Source organism: Anomalospiza imberbis, chromosome 9, assembly GCF_031753505.1.
Source record: "Anomalospiza imberbis isolate Cuckoo-Finch-1a 21T00152 chromosome 9, ASM3175350v1, whole genome shotgun sequence".
NCBI lineage: Eukaryota > Metazoa > Chordata > Aves > Passeriformes > Viduidae > Anomalospiza > Anomalospiza imberbis.
Window position 1 is genome coordinate 13,298,427 of NC_089689.1, and position 27,139 is coordinate 13,325,565.

The 27,139-nt window shown below is 35.9% G+C and overlaps 1 protein-coding gene across 6 annotated transcripts in view; it reads left to right on the top strand.

Annotated features, from left to right (window-relative positions):
• Positions 1-27,139, top strand: part of DPYD (dihydropyrimidine dehydrogenase) — a 340,814-nt gene that overhangs the window by 97,184 nt on the left and 216,491 nt on the right. For 4 of the 6 annotated variants that reach the window (XM_068199754.1, XM_068199757.1, XM_068199755.1 and 1 more), the window contains exons 5-8: positions 8,969-9,130; positions 16,532-16,728; positions 20,591-20,672; positions 23,100-23,187. In XM_068199754.1, the coding sequence (XP_068055855.1) occupies positions 8,969-9,130; positions 16,532-16,728; positions 20,591-20,672; positions 23,100-23,187 (529 nt within the window). Of the gene's footprint in view, positions 1-8,968; positions 9,131-11,847; positions 11,975-16,531; positions 16,729-19,037; positions 20,036-20,590; positions 20,673-23,099; positions 23,188-27,139 lie in introns of those variants that run through there. The other 2 variants (XM_068199759.1, XM_068199760.1) reach the window with 2 other exon arrangements.

The following is a 27,139-nucleotide window of genomic DNA, read 5'->3' on the forward strand; positions in this document are numbered from 1 at the left end:
GAGAGTCCTGCATGCCCATGGCAGGAGGTTTGGAACTAGATGATCTTTAAAGTCCCCTTCCAACCCAAACCAGTCTATGATTCTGTATTTGTAGCCTCCATGTCACTGGCTGTGCCTCCTGTAATTCATATCCCAAGCAACCTAAGGAAACTAACAGTGCAGAGGGAACCCAGCCTTGACTTGATGGCTGCAGTCTGCTGGATTGAATTTTCCTTTTGATGTATTTATTTGTGATACCTTTGCTATAAAATATCTCTTTATTTAGAGAAATTACAGGAAATTCCTATGGTTTACTTTATTAATGGAAACTTTTTATAGTTGTAGGTATGTACTGCTGTTTTTACAGTACTGCCTTTTGAAACTCCTTGCTTTCTGTCAAAGGTACAAGGTGGAAATTGAGAGGGGGTACCAAAAGTTAAAATGATTCACCTGAAATCATGACTTTGTAGAATTTGTGTAAGACCCTGCTACCATGGCTGCTTCTGTGGTGTCCTCTGCTCTCTTTCATTCTGCTGCTGTGGTGGTACCTGCACCATAAGCTTTTAGAGCAGATTGAGGACAAGGATACTGTGCTTTTGAACACTAAAATGTTTAATTTATAATTTTGATAGTTTTTAATGGAACCAGAAAGTAATTTTTCACTTTGTTATGCATTTTGCTGAACTTCTATTGAAATAATAAGTTAGATATTATCATTCAGCAGTCTGAATATTCAGCTTAATGAAAATTTCTGTATTATTGTCACTGAAGTTCTTGCTTAAGATGATCAAGGATATTTTGCATGTCATTGAATATTGTTTTCAATATGATAAATTTGTTTTTGCTGTTTTCATCTTACAAATAAACTTCCACTTCTAATCCAAAACCTTATAAATATGTATGAGAGCTTCTAGAAGAAATAAATAGGTGAAACATAGAACATTCAGGTGTTTGAGGCCAATAGATTCAAGGAATTGGGCACTTTTGCTAGACTTATTGAAGATCTGTGTCTGAATCTCTCATCACCCACTTGAGAAACTTGCTTCAGCTAGTTACCCTTCTACTTGTTTAGAGAAGATTGTGTTCAATAAATTCCCTGTCCTTATCTTTGTGTAAGCAGTATTTCACACAGGTATTTATTTAAACATGATTAATTATTAATATAGGCTACTTAGACAGCAGTAAACTGAAAATGAATAACTTTGTCAGGTATTAAAAAGCACTATTGTATGTGGTTTGTTTTGTTGGGAAATGGCTATAGCAATCATAAGGGGTCAGAGATTCTTGTTCTCTTAAGCCTGAGGGTTTTTAGATATTTACAGGCCATGTACAATGTAGCTGCTCTGGCTGTTCTGCCATTAGACCTGAGCTCTGCAGTAGAAGAGGGACAAGGGAGGAGGGTTGTTCCTGGGTTGGGAGGGTAATTGAATTGCCAGACTCAATGAGCCTTGAGCCTCCTTGAGAGCAAGGATGTCACTTATGCTGTATTGTGTTAGCTGCTGTAACTCAGTAGAGTTTAGGCCACAACTTCCATTCTCTTTTTCCATACAAACTGGATTACAACTCCACTTTATAAAGGTACAATTTATTCCATTGTGTCTTCCCAGTTCGTGTTTCTCAGTTCATAAAGACTGCTTGCAATTGTGTCTCTCAGAGATCAGACTTCAGATTCACCAGGCACACGTTACTATTTTTGTTTCCAAACATCAGGAGATGACAAACAAGAATTCTGTCTTCCAGCTGTCCTCTTTAAATACCACCACATTGCAAAACCTGTATTCCTTGCGTTATAATGAACAAGTGCTGTCTTAGTTGTTTATTTCTTTAAAAAGAAAAAAAAAATGCACTAAAGAAAGTCCAAATGTGTTCAGCTGCTGCAGGAGAAGCTTTGCCCCTCAGCCCTGAAGTAGTACCAGGAATGATTTTAGGATTTTATGCCCTCCTTTCCCTGTGTTGCTATGTCAAAGCAAGAAGGAATTTGTAAAATGGAGCTTTAGCACTTGTCACCCTTTTGGACTGGCACAAGCAAATGTTTTACAGCAGCAGAAAATCCTACAATTTCCCAGAAGCATCTCTTAGCCTGAACACTTGTAGGGTGTGCAGCTTTTCTCCTATTCAGCAAAACCATGCCAGAGAAGCGGCCCTGTAGAAAGCAGCAGCTCCTCGCATGCTTTACCTTTGAACTGCTCAGTGAGAGAGTCTTGGAGCCCTTTGTTATCAGACGCCTTTATGGTTTGAGTAGTAGCATTGAAAAACAACTGTTGGTGCTCACAGGGATATTGACTTTTGTTACACAGCACAGGCAGAAGGAATGAGTGACTCAGCCTTTACAGTCTCAGTCTGTAATGAAGAACTGGGGGTACAGAAGTATCTTTTTTGTTATCTGTACTCATAGAACTCATTTGTTGCTGTAGCCCTCTGTGACTAGCTCTCACAATTTTATTTCAAACCATGCATTATTACAATGATTCCTGACATTGACTCTACAGTTTTTTCTGTGTTCAGAAAGACAATCTTCTCCCATATCCCTTAAAAATAAAGATAAGCTGGTTTGCACTGACACATCAACTCTTTTTAACAGACTGTATGGAGGACAACATTAGAAAAAGAATAACAGCAAAGAACCCAGTGGCCCCCAAAAAATCCCAAACCAAATAAAAATCCCACATTGGAAAACAAACTCAAAAAACAACCCAATCCCCAAAATCAGCAAAGCCATGCTGCCCTCTGGATAAAAGGTAAAAGGTTGTCCCTGGGCTGTGCAGAACACTGGGAGGCAAATGGAGGAGGGAGAAATTGATGTTAGGAACAGGACAGAGAAATTTGTGGAACACAGGGGAAAGTTTTAGGATTTCAGAGGAATCTTTCAGTTTAAATGAAACCAAAGAAAATTCGTGTGGGATTTTCAAGAATGAAATTCTGTATTTTCAAAGGAGAAATCAGAGAGGGAACAAACTGGAAGATAGAGAAGGACACTAAGGGATAAGAGTAAATCTGAAGTTTGGGAGATTGAGGGAGTAAAGGAAAACGTGTTTGTGGTCATACACTAGAAATAAGAAAAATTAAATGTGTGTAGACAGAGGAAAACAAGATGCAAAAAGTTGTGGAATTGCTAAGAGAAAATAAATGAAGAGAAAGAATTGCCACAGAGAAAGGGTGTTGAGAGACATAGGATTATGACAGGTGAGAAAAACAGAATGTTGGGGTTTTTTCTGTGCCAGAGGAACTCTGACTAAATTAACAAAAGACATCTATATACCATTGCAAAGACTGTAGGGAATGTCGAGTCACAGTTCATATGTAAAATGCTGTAGTGGGGTACTGTTAATGCAATGAAGGATTGTGGAAGTCAGCTGCTAGGTTATTGGTAATAATTATAAACAGATAATAATCACAATCTTTAAATACTTCTTTGAGGGCCCAGGTTTTTCGAAAGTGCTGTTTTATTCAGCTTTCTCTGTTAATCGTAATATATTTCAGGTCACTAAATAAAATAGTAAGGAAAAAAATAATTTAAAAGAAAAATTAGGAATGATGTTAAATTGATGCACATGAAACAGTGACTTTTCTTGAGATGTCTGTTTGTACTTAGTGTAATGGAATGGCTGACAGCTGGTTTCAGTCGCCGTAGTGTAATTATGTAGAAAAGACTTTTGCGATGACACTATGTCAATTAAGGAATCTCTCACATTCTAGACTACAAAGGACAAAATGACAGTACAAGATATTTCTTCCGTTCTTTTTCATAAAAAGATAGTGACACTGTGTGAAATTACAGTCCTGTTATGATGACACAAGTCAAATGATGTGAAAGATTTCTGGATTGATTAAAAATCATCAGCATTATAATATAGAATATGTAGGATTTGATAAGTTGCTGTTATGTTTTGTTCATTCTTCTTTGGAAGATATTTGGGGGGGCTGACAGACTGAGGGCGTTTCTTGTTATATTTGAATTGGTGTGTGTCAGTGTGAAAAATGTTCCTTATATAACAACGTACTTTAAAAAGTGACTCTTCGGTCTGTGGAAATGTTTTAATCCAATACATCTTGAGTAAATTTTAAAGCTATTGCAAAACATGAGCTAGAATAGGAGGTAGTGATTTTTTTCCATATATTTTGCTATGTCTCCCTTTTTTAAATTTAAATCCAGATGAAAAAGAATTTGACTGTTTTCTTGCTTCCTTTTAAAGTATTCACACTGTCTCCAAGTTCTGATGAAGTCAGTGTATTAATTTTTATTACATAAAGCATAATAACGCATATTCTTCAGTTTTTTTAGAAAACTACAATATCAAAACACCCTGATGCATAATGAATTTATTTAAAAAGCTCTTGAATTGTAGTGAAAGAAAGGATGCTATAAGCATTTCCTGATAGTAAATGCAATTTCTTCTGGTCTCTCAGTATTGATCCTGTGTGTTTTAATAGATTTTTTTTCAAGTAAAGAACAGTCTAATTTGCATGCAAATTATATAATGCCTCCAAATGATACATGTGGAGATCCTCTTCTGCCTGTTTTCCTCTGATTATTGATATCTGTTTAAGGCTTCTTTTTGTTCCCTATGTTAGCAATGTAGTATTTATTGACATTTTGATGTAGGAAACCACAAAACATCTTATCCAGTTAGTTTAATTTATTTCCATGGAAATGCACAGGAAAAAAATTCTATGAACAAAGGCAGGAGCAGACATTTATCTCATTAAAAAATTCAGAAACATTCTAGTTTTAGACTTGCTTCCTCTGTGACGTCTGTAAGAAACTGGCCAACTGAGTCATCTTATTATTTAAACATCTACAAAAATTACTCCAAGCTGTTAAGGTAGCTTGCATTATTCCATGCACTGAAGTAACTGTGTCATTTTAATGAAGCCAGCCTCCGTTTAATTTTGATCCTTTCTCATGTACAGCATGTGCATAGTTACCAGCCTGCCAGGTCTGCATCTCTGCATGTCTATTTTATGTGCAGCCTGATACGCACTAGTTTTGTGAAATGAAGTGATAAATATTTTTTTAAATGTGAATATTCTATGAATATTTTGCTTGTAATGTCATTGATAAATATAATGATCATTAATACATGTTTTCAGCTTAAAAAGGATAAAGCTGCATAAGCAAAATATATTTGTGTAACTAAACATTTAAGATACTATACACATACTACAAACTCTCATTTATTACTGTCATACCGTGCTTTGTAGTTTTGTAACACAGTCTGCATAACACCACTGAGTGTAACTTACTAGACCTACTGCATTATCTGTCAGGTTTGTCAAGTATTGTAAAACATTTTTCTCATTTTTGGTATGTTAGATAATTGCACAGTAAAGATAAGATAAATGATTATCTAGAATAGAAGGACAAAGAGATGAAGCAACTCAGAGCCAGGCTCATGAAGCCCTGCCCAGAGCCCAGCCTCCACACTGCCCTGTGCCCTGGCAGGCAGGAGCTTTGCAGGTGGACTTGCTCTCGAGCCACTGCACAGTTGTGGTAGCAGCACATGGCAATATCCTTTCACTGGCAGAGAGCAGGAACAGTGGCAATGGGAACAGTGCTTACACTGATCTTCAGGAAGGTAGAAGAGGAGAATAAGTGAACTGTGGCTCTTCTGAGAGAATGTTGTAAGATTACCTATGGGAAAATTAGCACAGAGTAATTGCGTTTTGGCAGACCATGAAACCAAGTTCAGTCTGAACCTGTGCTTCCATTTCATCTCTAGAGGTGACCACTTTAGCACAGTTGGAACACACTAGTGAAGCAGTGCAGAAGCCTTGCCCTGCTGTTCTCAAATGTGACTGTCTTCTAATTTATCATGAAAATTATTTTAGGTGCTAAGACTAGAAGATGTATGCTGATTGATAGAATTTTTTTAAGGTCTTAATATTTAGCATGGCAATGTGTACTATATAGTTTTTGATACTCTTATTTGAAGAGAATGCAGTTCCTTTTTTCTCAGGTGCTACCACTGCTAGTGCCAGCTGCAGGAACTCATGATCATGACAGCAATATCTCAAAACTTCCCAAAGCAGGTCTCTACCTTCATATACTCAATCATGTTTCTCCCAAAGTAACAGTTCAGCAGCAGCTGGCCTTCTTACCAAACTCTGCTATGGTGTTCTGAGACAGATTTCCTTACATATCCCCTTAACAAACTGTGATCTTGGTCCTGTACCCGTATTGACCCTGGGCCTTTCTCTCTGAAGTCACTTGTGCCCTGTCTATCTGTAGCAGAGCTGTGCTCAAAGTTTGGTTTGAGCTTTCAAAAGAAGTAAGACGTGCCAACTGTGTTGGCATTGTATTTGCACAGGTCAAGTGTGAGAATATACTTTATATATATAAGAAAATTAATTTTAAGAAAGGAATATTTAACAGCTTTGCTTTCTTGTCATAATAACTAGGTCTGTATATAGATTTTAATTACAAAGCTGAAAAATGTAGAAAATCCTTAATGAAGTTGCTTAAATGGAAATGCACTTTGTTTCCATTGAACCAGAGTTGGAGATAATAAATGTAATGATACTGGACAACACAGGAAGGAAAACTGTAAGTCTAATATGAGTGAAACATAAAAGAGAACAAAAGTTCATTGAAAACCATTTTGTCTTTCAGTTAGTGAGAAAAATAACCAGCGCTAATTTGTAATTATTCCTTTAGAGTAGAAGAAAGGAATGGCTAGATGTAATTGCCTGAGGAACAGGCATCTAATGCCACTTAAGATGCTGCAGGGTAACTAGGCTGGTCTCATTGCTGCTTCGGAAAGATGTGGGTCTCCTGCATTGATTTTCACCTCTGCTGTCTGCAAATTTGTGTCAGTGACATTTCCAATATAACTGGACTTCTGTAATTTGCTGCCAAATTGAGCTTGCAGTGTCTTTACAGGTTTTTTTAAGCATCCCTAATAATCTCTGATATCAAAACAGTATAATAATCTGGAAGAGCAAAACTGTTTGCTGATACTGTTAAAATTCCATTTTAACTAATACTCCTTTACATTGGAACAAATGAGAATTGGGGATAATAAAATGTCACCGCAGGGGAAATAGCTGAAGGTTCTTCAGAACAGTTGTATAAAGGGGTTGCCTGTTCAGACAGGATTAGAATTTCAGTGGGATTTAATACTGTCTAAAGAAATCCCATGAAAGTACACCTAGGCAGCTGGTTTGTGTTTCCAGGTGATGGACAGAGGCTCATGGTCTGCAGTAGACCAGCAACTGTAAACAAGGAGTCCAGTTATGTTTGCAAATATATTTCTCAAATGTTGGCATTTTCTTGGTAATCTCTGTATGTGTCTGTATGATCTGGTTTAACTGTAGAGAATTGCATGCTCAGTCTAATAATATGCCTGTAGTGAATTTGAACCTTCCAAACCAAATTCTTGTTACCCATTGTTGGTTAAATTGTCAGATCTTGACACTGCTCTTTTTATTCCTAAGTGGATTCTTACTCTGTATGACAAAGTATTTGCTTTGAATAAACACTTCTGTATGCATTATCCTACTTGACAGAAAGTCCCAGGCATTGCACACAGGGTCTGCTATGACCAAGTACTTCACAGTGCTTGAACATCCTCTCTCTGTTTTGGGTCAGCTGTCCTGGTACAGGACAGGATAAGTGAAGGTACCTGCTATAAAAAAACAGTTTCTTACTGACTGTGATTATTGAGGACTGGAATATAGAAAAGGTGGTGGAAGAGGGAGGTGATATACTGTTTTTTAGCCTCTCAGTTACTTCTAGTGTGTAGAAAGCCGAAATGAGATCCCAGCATTAATTTCTCACTAAAGAAACTTTTCTGGAACCTCAGCCATGTGCTCGTTCTAAGGGTACTATATTGTCTTCTGGTCTTAAAAGGTAACTCTAGATTTAACCCATCTTCATGGACTTGGTGGGACTTTTAGAGGAGGTGGGAAACATAGTTAAATTAAGAATTACACTCTATTATTAACTACACTTCTATACAGACAACAAATAAGAAAATGCAGTATGTAAAAAGTTTGCTTTAGTTACAATATGATTTCATTAATGTAGGTACAGAACTGCCAGCAGTAATTATCTCCCTTTAAGTGACACTTCAGGTCACTCCTGGCATTTCCTCTGATTCTTCCTCTTAAGACAATTATAGAGCTGAAAAAAGCCACCAGAGGTTGTTTTCTCATGGAATCAGACACTGGGAACTTGCTAAAGTCCATTCCTTAGAGTTTTAGTATAGAAAGAATCCTTGCTACTTCTCTTATAGCTGGTGACAATTCCTTTTCTGAAGTCCACTGAATATTGAGAATCTTTGAAGTTGTGAATTGTAGGTAACATCTTTAATTAGTTCCCTGGTTTATGATTTAAGGAAACAGGAGAATAAGTGTTTGCCCTGATCACTATGTGTTGAGAAAAAAGAGATCAAAAGGAATTCAGTAGTGCAATATCTGCAGGTGGCTACATGGAAAGTCTTCTCATCATGTGTCTGGGAAAATTGGCACTACTGGTGTGGTGTGAAGGACAGGACTATCCACAGAGATGGTGTGCACAGATGTGTAAAATAAGCTTTTCATTCCTGAGCTGTAAAGAACTGGTAATGTAACTGGCACTTTCTGGTCATACCTGTAACAAGGGTTGCAACTCAGCTACTGCCCAATTGACCTAGAAATTGAGAGAATATTTTCAAGTACATAATGCAGCAATTGTAGTTTTTGAAGGTAAAATTGTTAAGCTACTAAAAATCCTGCAACCACTTCAGACTGAAGATGCTTTTAACCACTTTGCAAGCTAAAAAGCTAAAGCTTACCTTTGCATAACACACAGTTTTTACTGACTTTCTTCTCGGTGTCTTTGATGGAATTTTGTGTAATGTATTAATACATTTAAATAATGTCAGTGTTATTTAACATATATGCTTATATATTATTCTACTATAAAATTCTCTCTTGAAGGTTTGAATTTTTGCTTCATTGGTATGTGACGGTCGTCTTTATTTCTTCTTCTTTTCTCTTTTTCCTTCAGAACTACTATGGAGCTGCCAAAATGATTCTTTCTGACAATCCACTTGGCCTGACATGCGGAATGGTGTGTCCAACATCAGATCTCTGTGTTGGTGGCTGCAATTTGTATGCCACTGAGGAAGGACCAATTAATATTGGTGGATTACAGCAGTTTGCTACTGAGGTAGGTAGGACTTGCAAATGTCTTAAATTCTTTGTGTGTACTATTGAGTATTGTCTGTGGTTACCTTTTAATGATTTTTTTCAAAAAAAGTTGATACTAATAAAATTAAAGCATAGAAAGCTAGAATAGCTATCCTTTTTCTTACAGCACACTCAAATGCTTAGAAATGCTTTAATAATACAGTACATTATAGGAATATAAGGGACATTATTTGTGAACAAGACGGTTCTTTAGACATACTGGTAGCTGAGACAATTTCTTTTATAATGAAAGATTTATTTCAGGTGAAATTGTGGATGTTGCTCAAGTAGGCTGCATAGGGGAAAAGATCATGCGCAGCTGTATCTGTAAGTTCATATTAAGGAGATGTAGAATTGTTCTGGGCATAGAGTAGATTCTATAGCAGAATTAATATGTGTTTGTGCTGGCTTTGAGATAAAGGATAAACTTCAGATGATTTTTTCTTTTTATTGTCCTGTTTTTCCAAACCTAAGTAAATACATGCTGTTCTACTTCCATCTGTTTGTATTCCTCCTTTCTTCTCTCCAGGAGATTTGTAAATCTTCTGGAGAACCTAATAAACTTTTCTGCTAGCTGTTCCTGTTCCTGTTCCTGTTCCTGTTCCTTCCCCTTCCCCCTCTCCCTCTCCCCTCCTCTCCTCCAGACACTGAACTGTATTAGTTCTATGTTTATGTTCAATAGGTGGGCTTTTCTTCTAGTGGCCTTTATTCTGTATATATAAAAAGCTAATATTTGTTACAAAGCAAAAGACTTCTTCTTTCCTTAAACCCCCTACAAAACCAGAGATAGAAACCCGAAACTAACCGACCAAACAAAAAAGCTTAAACAGTTGGCAAGTAGATCATAAAGACAATGGTGAAATATTACTGTTTAGGAACCAAATGCAAGTAATAGCTGTTATAATTTGATTTGTGTTTTCTTTTAGCCCTTATTCTATGATTAAGAGAGAGGAATTATGACTTGATAGATAATGCTAAATATCTGCCATTTTTCTTCAAAAATATTTAGAAATCTATTTAAAAAAAACCTAGTGCTAGCATAAGAATTGATATGAAAACTGCAGAGGATGAATAGTTTTCAATATTTAAAAAGTTTGTTTAAAATTGTGTTTGTTCCAGAAGCTCTAACAGATAAAATTGTTATATAGTTCTATATGGCAGTCCAGCAAAAAGAATGTTTCAAAAAATTTTATTATCTTTAGTATTTTCTAAGTATCTACATTTCTATATATCTAATATATAAAAAATGTAAAAGAAAAAAATTATTGCTAATAACCTTTAGGTTTACTGCTGTTTAATTTGTATGTATTGTAGCATTCTTAATTAGTTATAATAGGCAGTCACTTTTGCCATTAAAACTTTTTTACTTTTCAATTAAATTTTACTGTGAAAGTAGGTATAGTTGAAAAAAATTTAATGGTATGAATGCTTCCAAGTAACAATAATTATAAAAATATAGATTATAATATTGAAGAAAATGGTAAGGTACTACTATTCATACAAGAATTGGCCCAGATAGTGTGTTCACAGCTCTACCTGTACAAGTAACTTAGCAAAATGTGTGATTTAGGCATGCAACATGTGTTAGTCCTAATGAGAGCTGCATGGTGATTCTCATGCATGGTGTAATATTTGTCCCACAGGGGCTTATTTACTGAAAACTCCATTGTGTATTAAGCCAGTTTTAGGCTTTTTTTTCCCTTGGAATTAGTCTGAGGATCATACACTTGATGCATTACAAGAGTGAACAATAATAAAAGGGCACAACTGCTAGCTGAGATAGTAGATAAAATTGCAGTAAAGCAGGAATGTGGATTTAAAATGGAAAATATATGGGTATGACGTGTGCCCGTTTGTGCTTCTGAACAATGACTGATCATCTGTTCATACTGCAGATAAAGCTCCCTAATTGTAAAATATTTGTCTTGCATACGGTAGAACAGTAAAAAAAAAAAATGGCACCTTATGCCGCCTGCTTTTTCCTTCTGCCCTTTCATAGTTTTGTAACTATGTTTGGCTCATTCTCAAAGTGAATTGTAATCCAGCCTGAGAAAATGTGAATTCCAACAATTAAATGTTTAAGTGGAGAAAGGGAAATGTCCATTTGTGTTTGAGATGTAGAATGTGTGTACTGGGATGCAGTTACCATGGTAACTGTTGCATCTAGAGAATAACATGGAGTAAATCTCACTATTATAAATGACGAGTGTCAAGCTCAGGTTACACCTGCTGCTTGCACAGGTCAAAATTATATTAATGCCTTTATCTGTCTCCTTTGCCCAAGTACTTCAGAATCAGGAAACATCCATTTCTTGAACACAAGTTCAGTGAAAATATACTGAGATTGCAGTGACAATACATATAACCATGAGGTATATGGCTGTCAGTCCCAAAATGAACTAAAATCACTGGTTACTCAAGTACAAGTTTGCAAGCTTGTAGTGAAAAGGAAGCGAGGTCTATTACCTTATCTGCTGTCATATTAGTAAGAAACCCTCAAATTATTATGTTTTTGGATAGACTTTATTGATTCTAAATGTTCTCTTCTGTTTCTGTTTAATCATTCTGAATGGTGCAGCACAAGCTGAATAGAAAATGTATTATTTTAATCTCTGCGTACTAGGTATAAACACAAGGTCGTTTAGTACTGTGGCTCTTGTGCCAGTTACAGTTGTGGTGATTTGTTCCTCTTTGCAGATAAATTCTGACTGCTGCTGCACCAGAAAGAAATTGGAAAAGGGAATTTGATATGTGTTTTTCTGAAAAGAGGGATTGTATGAGCTTACCTTCTGCTCACCTAGGGACAGCTCAGCAGAGTACCTGGGCTGGAAGAGAGTGTTCTGGTGAGGGACCTGAGTGCTGAACCTCCCTTCTCCCCCAGCCCACCACAGTCAAGGGAGAAATGTTTTACCTGAGGGATTGCCAAGGAGTGGCACTCTGTGCCCTTGGGCTTAGGTTCCTCTTTGAGTTGCAAATTGCCAACTCCGATCAGTGCAGCTGTGAGGAGAAGGTGCAGTAGGATGGCCTTGAGATACCAGGCTGGGCACACATACGCGAGCTGCATCTGCAAGAGGAGGTTTGTTCTGGAGAGCTAAGACAGTAGGACAAATAGAAAAAGCCCTTTGTTTGTCAGTATTAATTTTAATTTTTTTTTTTAGGTAATTATGTCTCTTAAGTCATGTTGAAATCCATGATAATAATAAATAAAATTTCAGGCATGGCTGAAGGGGATGGTGTTGTTTCTACAATACAAATTTGTTTTCTACAATAGTTTAGAGGATGAATCTGAGGACTTCTGATTTTTCTGGCCAATGCTGAAAGATTTCCTGATATTTTGGCAAGTTACATAAACTTCCCTACAGCTTGTTTTACAGATAGTAAGCATTTTTTTGGTTTTTAAGGCATTTGCATGAATGTTGCTAAGTCCATTTAGTGGTGGGATTCATGAAATGTTGCGATTTGGACTCTGCAATGTCCTAGATCCATGGTATATCTTAGGACTAGAATAATGGAGGTTTAAAAAGTCTTTAATAAGATGTTTTGGGGCCTAGTTTTGTAAGCACTCACCTATTTCCATAAAAATTTGAAGTATTGCAATTTTAGCTCTTAAATTGTGGAGGGAAGATCAAAAAGGTTTCATAACTAGCACATGTCTGTGGAAAAAACACTTCATGTAACATCCTGTGATATCCACTGCAATTAAATGGAATTAATTGGGTAATCATGTAATTTGACAACTTCAAGAAGGTTACTGTGCACGCAATTTGCTTTATTTTGCATTAAAATATGTGCAGAATATGATTTTCTTCTTTAAATATTCAACTGCCCCATATTAATGTAAACCAGCCTACAGAGAAATAGCCATGGAAACCAGTGCAAAAATGTGAAACTAGTAAAACCAGTTCCTAAATGTTCCTGATTTCGTTGCCTTTATTTTGCTGTCTGTGCACTAGTAAAATGTGATAACAATTCAGTGTATACTGATACATTTCACACTAAAATTAATCCCAGCTAGATTCTAATGTTTATATCAGTAACTGTTTGGTATCTCACTGCCTTAGTGAAAGAAGCTTTTTCCTATCTGCATTCTCAAAAGCAGCTAAAATGACGTGGCTAAAACTTTCCAGGAAATTTAAACTGGAATCAGTTGCTCAGCAATTGAAACCATTGTAGTTTGCTCAAGTGGGACATTTTGTGGAACCTGAATACGAACTCGTGTTTTGCATTATTTTTATATATTTTGGAATTATGCTCTTCATCGAATGTTTTGGAACATGACCCCTTTGCAGTTAAAGGATGCTTTATTTGCAATAGAGAATACAACAAACTGTTGAATTTCCTACTATAGAGAACCATGCTGTAGAGAGCATTGAGCAAGTGCACTCACACCTTTACACACAATGAAGTGATGCAGATAGGACAACTATGATATATTACAAACGTGTAAATCAAGAGAGAATTTTTTTCAGTTGTTGGAACTTAGCAGAATAGATTGCCTGTTTTGGTTTGGTCAAATTGGATCTCACTTGTGGACTAAGTCTCCATGTTTTATAAGCTGGGATATCCTGTTGGAGGGCTCTAATGGTCATAAGGCATAAGAAGTGGACAGAATCAATGTGGGTTTAATTTGAATTGGCCCTAGACAGTGAAGTAATGATAATTGTGTCATATTTGATAAAAAGTTGAAGAATAAATGCCTAATGTTATTAATGTCTGTTATTAATCTATCTAATCTCCTTTGTCTGTGTATGAGAGAGAGCCAGAAGGAAAGGCAGACTTGAGGATGATGACTGAGGCTTTTCACTGAGAGACTCTGCTTCAAAATTCAACATTTAGTCACATTTTCCTGAATGGGTCTTGGTTAAAAAGCCCTGCAAAACAAAGGAAAGAAATAATGTTTTTGAAGGAAAAATGGAAAGAAGTGTGATAGTATTAAATTTTACCTGCATCCCGAACATATTCTGAAGAGAATAGAAGCAGAAAGGACAGTTGAATGTAATGTGCCACTGAACACTTGCTTGCCAGTTACTCATCTCTAGCCACCAAAGGATTTATACAGAGGAATTCAGTGATATTTAATTAAGTGACTTACAGTATAGGGAAACTTCAGCATGAGGTGAGTAAAAATCCTTTGAAATGCATTAAAGCAGTTTGCTATTTTCACACAGTTACTCTGCCAGTCTTAATATGCAAAACTGCCACTGAATTCCAGATGGCAAGATACTGCCACACAAGCTGGCTGTGCTGCATAAAGACAGTTTTACCCTGTTTGCAAATAGGCAGAATTAAAGTTGACCATTCAGCCTGAACTCCTAGGATTTTCTGCATGAGTGCTTGGTTTCTGAAGCTTAACACTGCACTACAGTAATGTGGAACTTCAGTGTAACATTTATTTGATGGGTATGACTATTCAATAATACATATAAAAATAGTTATGTTAACAATAAAGTAAATTTAGTAGTAAATTTGTTAAGCATATGCATATTCAGAGTGTTCAATATGCACATTAAATATGCAAGTTATATAATTTTTGTTACTAAATAGCCTTCTTAAGCAACTATATGAGACTAATGAAAATTTGCTATAATTCAAACAATTTCTTATGAATATAACAAAGCAGACATTTTAGAAATATCATTGCATTTGGGTTATCATAATCTAGTTTCACAGTACAATATGAGCTTTTCAGCCTGTGAAATCCATTAATAACCACATTAAACTTTCCCATATTGTATGAATTGTCAGGTTTAAATGATTCTTTCTTTAAAACAATTATCTGTCTCTTGCTTCATGCAGTTTGTTAAACCTCTGTGTCAATTTACAAAGACTGGGGGAGTTTGACACAGAAATTTTAGAGAAGGAAGGAACTAATCATTGGTTTACCTAGCATGAGTGCTCAAGTGCATATGAAGAAAATTAACATTGATTCAAAATATAAATGAAAACTTCTAATCATGAGTGGAATTGCCCAACTTGAAAACCCTTTGCTTCTTGAGTTCTAAGGAAAGTAAAATCTGTTGGTAAGCTTCTAAATAGTTTAAATATGATATTTATTAAGACAAATGTCAGTGTATGTGTTTTAGAGGACTAGTTAGTACTTAGGGAACACAGCTCTGCATTGAAGTAGGTGGGGAAAAGTGTGGTCTCCTGGTAGTTTTTGAGATGCTACATTGATGGTGTTTGTTATATGACTGAGAATCCCCATGCAATGCATTCTTTAATTCTTTTGTCTGCTACAATTATATACTGCTTGGGTTAAACATTTTTCCCTTAATGCCTAATGTAAAAAGAAGATGTACTTGTGCTCTTCCATGCTTCTAATGTTTATTAGCCTCTAAGGCTGTAAGTCTTTTATTTTTCCTTTTGTAGATCATACAAGATAGAGACTCAATTCCTTTCCCTAAAATTTATGTAAGTGCAGAGGAAAGTGAAATCTAGTTTGGGCAATGCAGAATATTTCTGCCTTTGCCTCTTACCTGTATATCTGAGTATAGAACTGATTTAATGCAAATCTGCACACTTGTGTGACATTACAACCAGGTTAGCAGCCCATTGCATTGGATTCTGTAGAAATGCACAACAGTCGGCAGAGATTGTTCCTAAGTATTTTTAATAGTCAGGACAGATTGGAGCAGATCATCACCATTATGCAGGTGAATGAATAATTGGGGCATAGGGAGAACAGTCTAACTTTCAGATGCATCTACAGTTTTTGGAAACCCATTTAAAAAGTGGACAACAAATTAAATAAAATAGGTAAGAAACTGAAATAAAGTCCTATAAAAAATATCTAAGAGAAGGCATCTAAAGCATGGGTTACCAATGAAAATATAGCACTGAAGACTAACTGTGGTTCCTAAAAAACATTTCAAACCCACCTCACCTAAGGTTTGTCACCTACCATCTCTAAAATTCAAGCTATAAGTGATTTTTCCAGGATCATGCATGTTGTCTTGAGGAAGCAAAACCCCTTTACAGGCACTATAATCTTTTGCATTACTTGCAGAGGTATTTTTCTACTAGTAAGAATAATTTGTTTGCAGGGAAATTTTTGGCATTGCAGAGATTCTCTACCATCTGGCTGACTTTGCATTCCTATTCTGTTACTGGTAGTCTGGATCTGTCTTCTCTGTAAAATTTACAGTAGTGAAAAATCTGACTTCAGAGATTTTTAAAACAAAAAGACCCATAGAAGGACCAAACCCTGCTAATACAACATCCCTCACAAATGCACAGATCATGTCATTTGGAAACCTCTGTGAGTTTGCTATAATATAACAGCTATGGGACAGCACTAGCAGAAGCTTCCATCATCTCAGTCATAATAAAATTTAAGGAGGGAATGCAAAGTGTTTAACCTGTTGATTGTGTTGCTTTTCAGGTTTTCAAAGCCATGAATATTCCTCAGATCAGAAACCCTTCCTTACCTCCTCTAGAAGATATGCCTGAAGCATATCAGGTGAAGATAGCTCTTCTTGGTGCAGGACCTGCAAGTTTAAGTTGTGCTTCCTTTTTGGCTCGACTGGGCTATTCAAACATCACCATCTTTGAAAAGCAGGAGTACCTTGGGGGCTTAAGGTAATAAAACAATGACAACAAAGCACTGTTTCCAATTATTGTAGAAAGCATAGCGAAAAATGTTGTACACACTTAGTTTATATGTGATCACTTGACTTTTAGCAAAGAAAGAGAATAGAAAATTTAAAATTTGTAAAAGTCACTTTTTATTTAAATAATTGATCATTCATGTTAAAAAAGGTACAGTTACAGGCAAGTTTAAACTGAAAATCTGGTGGCTATCTCCTATATTCTCTTTGTATGACCTGTTAAATTCCAGGGTGCAATTGTTATTATCAAATTAACATATTAGAAAATTGTGTCAGGAACCATTGTCCCTTATCCAGAACTTCTAAAACAAGATTAAGTACCTGTAGCCCTAGTGAAAGAAAGTTTAAAATGCTTTAGACAGATAGTAATTTCAGGGAGTGTTTTAGGTTTAGCACGCTTTCCTGGATTACCTTGTGCAAAAAAAGGTGACAGTGGCAATCAGCCATCAGTGGACCATGGCATGTGGGTGAAATAACCCCCCTACAATTCAATCTTCAAAAAGTTACAAATACATAAAGGAAGGTACGTTTTTGCAGTTTTCCTATATGGTAAACCCTTGGCCAGTTTTTGCATGTAATCCTCTACACTAGAAAATTTGTTTTTGCCACTGCAGTAATGGTTGTGATCAAATCTAGTAGCTTTGTTGGAATCCCTGTGTATGAGATTATTCAGACACTGAGTAGTGGATACCAAGCCATTCAAAATCAAAATTAAATTCTACAGTGTAAGATGTGCAAGAGTACAAAATGCCCTTGCACAATGTGTTTAAAAAATAAAAATTGTAATGAAACAGAGAGACAAAGAAGGGTGATGCACTTACATTTCTTAATGCAGCATCACTGAGATCAATAGAGTTGACACGGTTAATGAAATTGATCCATAATGTCATAATGTCAAATACTTATTCAGTGCTCTGCAAGAAGAGAATTGGTTCTGGAGAAGTTGAACTGATTACTTGCATTTTTCCCAGTGAGGTTCAGAATTATTCTACCTAATTACCAAGGTGTTAATCCATAGGCATTTAACTGTGAAGCTGTTTTACTTGAACTAGTTACCATAAAGGATTGCAAATATAGTATGTGAAATACCTATTTACCTGTTCAGTAGCACAAGTTATCATAAATACCAGATTAAAATCAGCTTTGTTGCTGTAAAATAGTCAGAATTAATAAGAGGTTTTTAACAAAAAGGCTCTTTTTGGTAACAGGTTGGACCTGGCAATACAGTGCAGGACTTCCTGCAGCTGCTTCAGTGCTGTAGTACAATGCTACAGTTGCTTAGTACGTGCTTGTGTATTTGAAGCAGTGTGATCTTAAGTTCTTCATGGTTTAACTTGAATTTAAAATAATGTTTTGCCTGTTGTTTCTCCTAATGCAAAAAGCCTTACACAGAGTTTTGCCTGTTCTGTTAGTATCCTTAATGGTCAAGGAGTGTATTTTAAAATGTATTTCTTTCTTTTGAGTCTTAACATGTATCAATCAAGGTCAAATTTTACTTCCATTCACTGTAGAAATGCTCATGTGTGGTTTAAGGGCATCAATTCCTTTTGTCCTTATTTTAACCTTGAAACAGAAGGGGGGCTGGCCTGTGGCAGCAGTCATCCATTATTGCATTTCTAAGTCTTTGCAGCATAACTTTTAACAAATTTAGGTTATTGATGGGTGTGCTTTAAAGACTTCATAAACTATTGCAAATTGCTAAGAAGACCAAATAAATTTTGTATTTGGAACCAACTGTTTATAATGGCAGTGTTTTTGCCTTCCTAACTTTTTTTCCAATTGTTTTTAATTAGGATGTTTCTTGTATCATAGCTATTTTTCATAATATTGTGATGCTAGAAAGGTGTCTAGTGATTGCAATTCCTGTGGTGGGATATTTAAATTTAACATAAATCTGTGCTTCTCTGAACGTGTCTGGATTTTTCATATTTATGGGCAGGTTTTCCTACATTTCACCAGTTGTGTAAAATTTATGCTTTATAGTAGAGTAGGCATGAGCGCACCATGCTCTTGCTTAGAGATCATGAATAAACTTTACTCTTTTGCTCCTCTCTGTGCCACTGTTTTATAATGTACCGAAATACTTCTCTCACTAGGCCAGAGAGTTGTCCCTTGAGCAGCAGAAATTTGAGGTCACTGAGAAACACCAAGCACTGGTCCAGGCACCTCTGACTTGGGTCAAATTTGAGGTCGATGTGAATTTGTGGGACACTTTGCATCCACTGCATCCCTCCTCCGTCTCTGCCCCATTTCCTTTTCCCCTCTTTCTCTCCATTGCAGAGTCAGAGACCATCTGCTGCTGCTGCTGAAAGAAATTGCATCAGAATTCTTGATGTATAGTTGACTTTCATAAAAAGCCTATTTTCATAGTTAATATGCATGCATGTGGGTATACCTCACAGCATAAAACTAAGTGTTTAATAAGAGCAAAAAAAAGTGTTTTCAAATTCTGACAGTGATGTAACACAACCAGTGGTGTTCTGGGAGCATGTTGTGGAAACGTCAGGCCTCCAACAAATACATAGGTGGCCTGGAAAATAGAACTTTCCTTTTTTTTTTTTTTTTTTGATTAGATTTCTTTATTGAATCTCTGTTGCAGAATCATATTGATACATTAGTTTCTGCCTCAGACACCTTTATTTAGCATGACCTCTGAAAGTTGTATTGACACATTCATTATATCTGATATTTACAACACTTCTCATTGCACATTGGTCAAGAAAGGTGTAGAAAGGGCAATATTAGAAATAAGGAAGAACAGCAGTTTCTTACCAATATAAATAAAGTTGATGCAACTTAAAAGAAATAAAACTCTTCTGGCCTGTCAAAGTTGGCTGCTAAAGATGGTATGGTCAATATCAATATGTAAAATAAACTGCAGTGACTCTCTTGTGCCTCTGCTTTGTTATGGATATTACAGATTCATTAATTTGAAAACAGATTAGACCGTTGGAAGCTTAGAAGTTTCTGGGGAGAAGCCTTTACTTTTCTGCATGTTTAGGTTTTTATCTTCATTGAACAAAAGTATCTAAAATTTAACTTCATTGTGTTTATCTGCAACATGTTTTACAGTAGGAATTTAGAACTGGCATATATAGATGTCATTTCACTGGCGATAAATATATATATCTATTAGATCTGTATCAGTAGATATAAACTGGCACTGCAGTTTTCCCCTTCTGTGATTCTCGGAACTTGAAGATGTCATTTCTAATCTTCCCCAGGAGGAAAAAATGCCAGTTAATAAACATTGAGTCAAAAAACAGACATGAAATCAACAGCTGATAAAGTGTTTGTCCATCCTGAAAAGTAATTAAAAATTTATGAAGTAGAAATGGAGGTACAGTTTTAAATACCCTAGCTCAAAATAGCATATGTACCACTTTTAAAAAATTGTATGAGAAATTTGATATTCTCGTATTGGATAACTTAATGAAAGATTGCTTTGTCACTTTGCTTTCAGTAACCACAAGGTCTTTTTTTAAATGGGTATCCTAAGCTTAGTGTTACGTATTCTAGTGAACAAAAGGAATGGAGCTGAAGTCCTTTAGAACTCAAACATAACATATGTTGATAAGTCACCTACAAGAATGGGCAGAGTTGGCCTCAAGGTACTGCCTTTATGGCCTATATTTTTAGCATTGAATGAATAATGCTTTTTTGTCACTCTAACAATTAAAAAAGTCAAGAGTCACATTTCAGCACATTTCCATTTGCATATGTCAAAATTAACAAAGGTATATTATAAGTATTTTAGCAAATAATAATAATAATAATAATAAATTTTAAAATAATATTTTCCTAGTAGTTACAAGCATCTTTATTTGTTTTAGTATGTCTGAAATCCCCCAGTTCCGTTTGCCATATGATGTAGTGAATTTTGAAGCCGAGCTTATGAAGGATCTTGGAGTGAAGGTAATGAAAAATATATCCTGCCTATGTATAGCTCAAAGAAAAAAAAAAAAAAAAAGAACAAGAACTCTGCCAAAGATTAACAGCAAAATGTCATGCACATTAGTAAAGAACGATTAAAAGCTATGCTAGACAGAGGCAGGAAGATGCTTCCTCTTGCTCAGGGCATTTGTCTGTCTCCTGTCTGAATGCCACTAGTTTGGAAAAGGGCAATCAATAGTTCTCATCTGGAATGCCTGCATGTGATTAATTGTCTGTAAGAAACAAATTCCTAAATTGCTTTAGGGGTTCAATATAGCTATTGGAATGATTTGATTTTTTTTAATCAAGTTTTTTTCATGCAAGTTTGGCACTACTTAAACCATTCATATTTGATACTTCTTTTGTTCCTTCTCCCTGAGTTTTTTTCTTAATGGTTTATCATACAGTCTGGCATCCAAGTTAATTTTACAATAAAATGCATCAAATTAAAGTGTTAGCATGATCATCTGTTATAAACAATAACAGTCTATTCAACTTCTTGGAAAGCAATAGTTATGCATTATTCTGTTAAATAAATGTGCGTTGTTTATAGATAATGGGAACAGCGATTTATTGTAATTTAGGACTTGAGCTGAAGATTTAGATAGTATTTACAATTGTTGCACATTTTAATAGAAATTACAAACTTAGAATGTACCACTGGATCAAATTTTTGAGTACCAGGAGGGATACTTTATGTTTAACACACTAAAGCCTTCCATGAAACAAGAAATTCTTGCATTGAATTCTTTCATGTTGATTCTTTTTGTAAAAGCAGTATATTGTTTTCACAAGACCTGAGTGAGAACGTTATCCTGCCTGGGTTTTATAAAAATGCTACTAAGATGCTAGATAAGGTTTAAAGTGCTACAGGTCCGTTTTTCTACTTTAAAGTTCCCTTTGCAACCCTTGAAAAGACTGACAGAATGGAGCTTTAGTTAGGGATGGTGTTAAACAGAGCACTGAGACACCTTTAGACAAAATTGCTGGGCACAGACTCCTGGGAATCCTCTGCACAGCTGCAGTTCCCAGGGCTCTCTGTTATGACAAAGTCTCCAGAATGGAGATGGAGATATGGTGATAGAGCCACCATGTCATCCTGACCTGTAAGTCCTCTGTGGTTCTGGAGTGCGGCAGAGAATCTCAATGTAAATTTGTTTCAAAGCTCTGTCATTGGTTTGCAGTTGACCCTTTGGCAAGCTGGTTAAATAAGTACCTTAGCTTTGTACCTCTATAAGCTGGAAATATTTTCTCGTGTTTACTTAAAGCATTTCAAAACCGTGGTGGAAGGTGCTGTGTTGTGTAAATGCTCAGTAGTGCTGTTTATTCAAGTAATTCCACTGAAATTAGTAAGAATTAGTTAGATGGATAAGGATTACAGAGCTAGGCCCTAGAAGTATTATGAATCCTCACATACAATAGTATTGCTATTTAAATTCCTTCTTTAGGCTTTCATAACATATGTACACAACAGGATAAAAAAATGTAATGACAATTTATGGAGTGTCTTTTGTTGCAAGTGAAGATGGAGTCTGTATTGTTTTAAGGATTGCAATAGTACATGGCTTTTCACCTCTGATAAAATTTATACTAAATCTCCAAAGACAAAGAAAGTCAGTGTTTTAAGTAGTATAAATTGTATTTCTGCCTTTTTTCCCCCACCAACCTGAAAAGTACACTAAATGAAATATAAGCAGATTGAATAACAAACAAGATACACAGTGACTTGAAGGCTAAACTGTTAAGATCACAAAGTAGAGAGCTTACACAACAGCACTTCATTTTGTGAAGTAAAATCACATGTGATATGAAAAACCTGAGGGAAAACATTCAGGTTCAGAGAGTCTAAGATGTGGAGATAAAAACACACATACCTATGTCAAGGAGTATGAAATATCAGAAGAGGAATCACACACACTTTTTGTGCTCAAAGGGCTTGGGGTTAGGAGTGATGAACAAAAGGTGTGTGTATCTCCAGTTGCATGACCTCTGCACAGGGACTGCCATCTTTGGTTTCCTGAGCACGCAGAGAACACCATTCCCTGTCTCACCCTTACAGCTCCTCTAGGTGCTCAGCCTGGGCAGTGGCTGCTCAGAGCAGGACTGGTGGTGGAGAATGGCTCTGGAAAAAAAATTGCACCTTTTGCTTCTGGAATCAAAAAGTAATTGATCAGAAACAAGTATAGATTATAGGTGTGTTTTGATTGCTGTGATTTATTTATTTTAATAAATGAGCACCAATTACTGCACTGTGGACGCTGTTTCGTGTCTAAATTAGAATTAACAATTGCAAGTCTAAATCAAAACTTATGTCATTCATAATTTTGAAGACCCTTGTTAGTTTACCATGCAGAATGTGCTGCATCATTATAATTGCAATTTTTACCAAGCAATTTTTAATTCTTTCAGATAATTTTTAGGAAAGGCCTTGCAGTGGATGGAATGACACTCCGTACCCTGAAAGAAGATGGCTATAAAGCAGTCTTTATTGGAATCGGTAAGAAGAGCTCATGGTCCTATGTTTTGTCATACTGAAGTTGAAGGACTGCCTAGGAATAAATTGGAATTTACATCTTTGTTAATAAGGTGATGGGAGAAAGCTTTAATTTGGTGAATTATGGAAGTATGGAATATAAGAAAAATTTTAAAATCAGGAAGCTAAAATTAGTGGCTTTAGGATTACTAAAATTTTCAGATTTATATTACAGATCTTTAAGTAATATGTGAATGTAGTTGAATGGGTTGATTTATTGTTTGTTTAGATAGTTAAAAATGGATGAACTAAAAATTTGCTTGTAATTAATTGCCATATCGGCCTAGAGCGATACACAAGTATAGTTTTCAATTTTTGCGAACAGCTTACTACACCCACACAATTACTGAGTCTATATGTAAGCCAGTGATATCATGCTTGGTTGCTTTTTTTCTTTCATCCATATAAAATGTGTAACATCCTTCAGATAGGCTGTAGTGAAATGTACTTATGGAGTGGGTTAACAAAATAAGCTGATTTTGCCTTGTATGAAACTGGCAGCATGGGTCTGTCTTCTCTCATATACTAGAGAAGTCCTGCACCTCTCTGCTGTTTGAATCATCACTTCTTTTTAATGCTAGATTAGAATTATTATCCATTTACAATTATTTTGAAGTACAGCTGGACCCATTGCTGCCATATGATAGGCATGTTGAGCAGGCATTGTCTACAGTTGGTATGAGGCTTAATGCTCTTTATTGATCTAGACGTTGCCTAAGTGAACATAATAGGAAACAAGTTGTCCAACTGTTCCTCCTTCCTATTATTGATTACAGAGATGTAATTCTTAGTACAACGACAACTGTTGTTTACCATCTGGTTATGCAGTATAATAAGCTTTGCAGGTCTATTCTGTTGTGTAATGATAGCACAGAGTGTTGTGATTTATGTAATCCTGAATCCTCACATTGTTAGAAAACTTCCATGTATAGGAATTCTGATATATCATATTTTGATGTAATTGTATACGAGGCAAATGGTGCGACTTATTTTTTTTTTATTGTTTTCATCTGTGTCTTTCAAACCACATTGTGAAATCTCACCAATGAGGATCTAATTTATAAGCATTTGTTTTCTGTGAGTCTAGCACTTGGGAAAAAATTCTCAGTCATTTTTTTTTTAACATCAGCATCGTTCCTCTGCATTTCTGACTCAGAAGCTTAGAATAACAGTTCAGTTTAGTGTCAGCAAAAATGACCACTGAGCCAATTCACATAGAATTGGAGTGTTTGGTTTATGTATCAGGGTTTATTTTCTGATCTTAATAAAGCTATGCTAATATAAAATATTTTTTGTTAGAAATATATATATATATATATACATACTGACAACATTTTGCCATACAGATACTAGCTAAAGAGACACAGCCAGAATTTTAATAAACAAGAGAAGGTATCTGAAGCATAATTCTCCTTTAAAGCATGTGTTCATTGATTGTACTAGGAAACAGAGGGTATAAATGCTAATGGAGGATTATGTGTACCTACAAAGTTTTGTTATTGGACACTACCTTGCATTTATGATGCTCTTTCTGTACCCCTCATCTACCTGTCATCTGACTTTTGCAGTGCTGTGTAAGCCACTGGACTTGTGGCCTTGCGTAGTGGTAGTGAGAGGGGGAGGACATGCTGAGGGGCTGCGTATTTGTGCAGTTTATAAGCTCTCAGCAGCAGCCATTTCTCCATAATGAGTCTGAACTGCATTTCTTTTTGTGTTCTTTGTCTACTGAACAAACATAGTCAGTGAAATACCACATTTGAACATTACTCTGAATCACAGGGGTAAAATAATTATGGAGCTGCTTACATAAAACAGAAGATTTATTTTTTGTTGTAATTTGCTTCAGAATGAATTTTTACCTTGATAGAAAAAAAAATATGGTAGTTTTAAGTTTTCCCTGTTAGTGGAAAAAAGAAATTAAATGAGTGTGTAAAAGAAAATTAAATCCCTGATAGGATGAGAGTACAGTGTGAGAGGACTTTTCTGCAGCAGCGTGATTTTTGAAGAGCACACCTTTAGTCTTGCAAATAAGATGGAATTCAAGATTTGCTCAGTTGGGATTGTACAAAAGTCCATGTGTGATTCATGAAACAGAAGATCACTTGTAAATAACCAGTTACCTGAGGGCAGGTGGAGTTGCAAAGAGAACTTTGAAAACTATTTTTCACACAGTTAGGCATCAGGGAAAGTCTGTTGCCTGTGGGAATAGTGTGTGGTAGGGAAAGTGCCCTCCACTGCAGGTTCTGTTGATGGTAAAACATAGTGACTGAGCTTTGAGCAGTCTAGCGAGTAGAAAAATGAATAGCAAAGGCTTTTTGTGAGAGCTGTTTGGACAGGTGTTAAAAGTGTGCTCTGATCAGCTGTTTGCTGTGTTTCTGACATGAGAGGTAAAGATTTCCTAAGTTCACAAAAGCATACAGGTTAACAGACTTATTTGAAATGAAAAATAACAAAAGAGTGTGCTTTGCCTCGATTCTTTTCTTACTGAAGCATTGAGGTTTATCTTAAGGGGAAAGATGCTATCCAGCCAGTAGGCCTGGTATATTTAGTCACTGGCTCAAAGTTGAGAAAAATACCTTGTACTAGACTTGAAAACAAGCAGGTGGCCAGTATGTGTCACCAACATTTGACAACCTCTGGGGTCTCAGTGTGAGTCACACCTTACCTCCATCTTACCTTTCCTAATTAGGCTGTGAAGACTGATGTGAAATTTGAGGTTATGAAAGCATATGCTGAACTAGGAAAGACTAAATCCTAGGAAAAGCTTTCACAGTTACCTGGATAAGCAGTGAGGATCCAGCTGGGCAATGGCAATATAAGAGACACACTATGCTTCTGGTTTTCTCCAGCAGTCAAAATTTCATCTTACAGCTAACATAAGTATTAGGGGATAGTCCATGAATCTTAGTTTCTTACATCAAAATTAATAATAGACAATGGCATGTGTGATAATTTTTAAAGGAACAAAAGGTAGCAGCTAAACAATGTGAGGAACAATATTCTTGGAGTCTCCACTGTATTTTTTTTTTTTTTTTCATTGTCATTTAGGTAGGTGCAATTTCTAAACTTAGTCTTGTATCATTGAGCAGTTAAAAATACTAATTAAGAATTAGAGATTAAGAATTATTCATTTAAGTTTTCATCTTAGAATTCCAATTCTCTTCTCTTCTGGGTTTATTTTGTTACTCACAAACATTAATTAATAGGAATTAAGTCTCCCAATTAAACTTTCAAAGTTTTAAAACCAACCTCTAAAAGTAAGCATAGAAAAAAAATCCTATCCTGTCCTGATTTGAAAGATTACTCAATGTACTCTGCCTTGAAGCAGCTCTGCTTTTTGATAAGAAGGGTTTGTGAAGAATTTGTGACTGAACTGATAAATCAGTTTGAAAATTTTGCTTTAAAAAAAAAAAAAAGTCTTGCATCAGTTGCTGCCTTCTGTAAACACCATAGAGACTCAGGGCAACAGAGAACAAGCATGCTGAGAGCAAAAGGAGAAATCAATGAAGGGGTGAGGGGCTAGAGGAGAGAGCACATGGTCCTCAGAGACAGCAGAGGAAGGCAGCCAAGGGTATCCTGTGGGGAACAGAGCAGTCTGAACGCTTTGTGTTACTGTTTCTCTTCATGGATTTTCAGAGTGGAATATGGTTTTTACCAATAAAAAAATCCAAAACAAAACACGTGTATGTGTCTCTCATGGCTATCAGAGCAAATGCAGAAATACCAGGCTTTTATTACTCATCCTTCTAGGAGTTCAGCTGCATTCTTTGGAAAACAGGATTCTGTTATTCTGTGTTTTAAGACTCCACAAAGCATTTCAAATCCTTTTTGAAAGAGAAAATACATAACAGTTTCTTTATAGAACTACTTAATTGAATAAAAATGAATGAATTAAATATTTAAAGGACATTTTTTA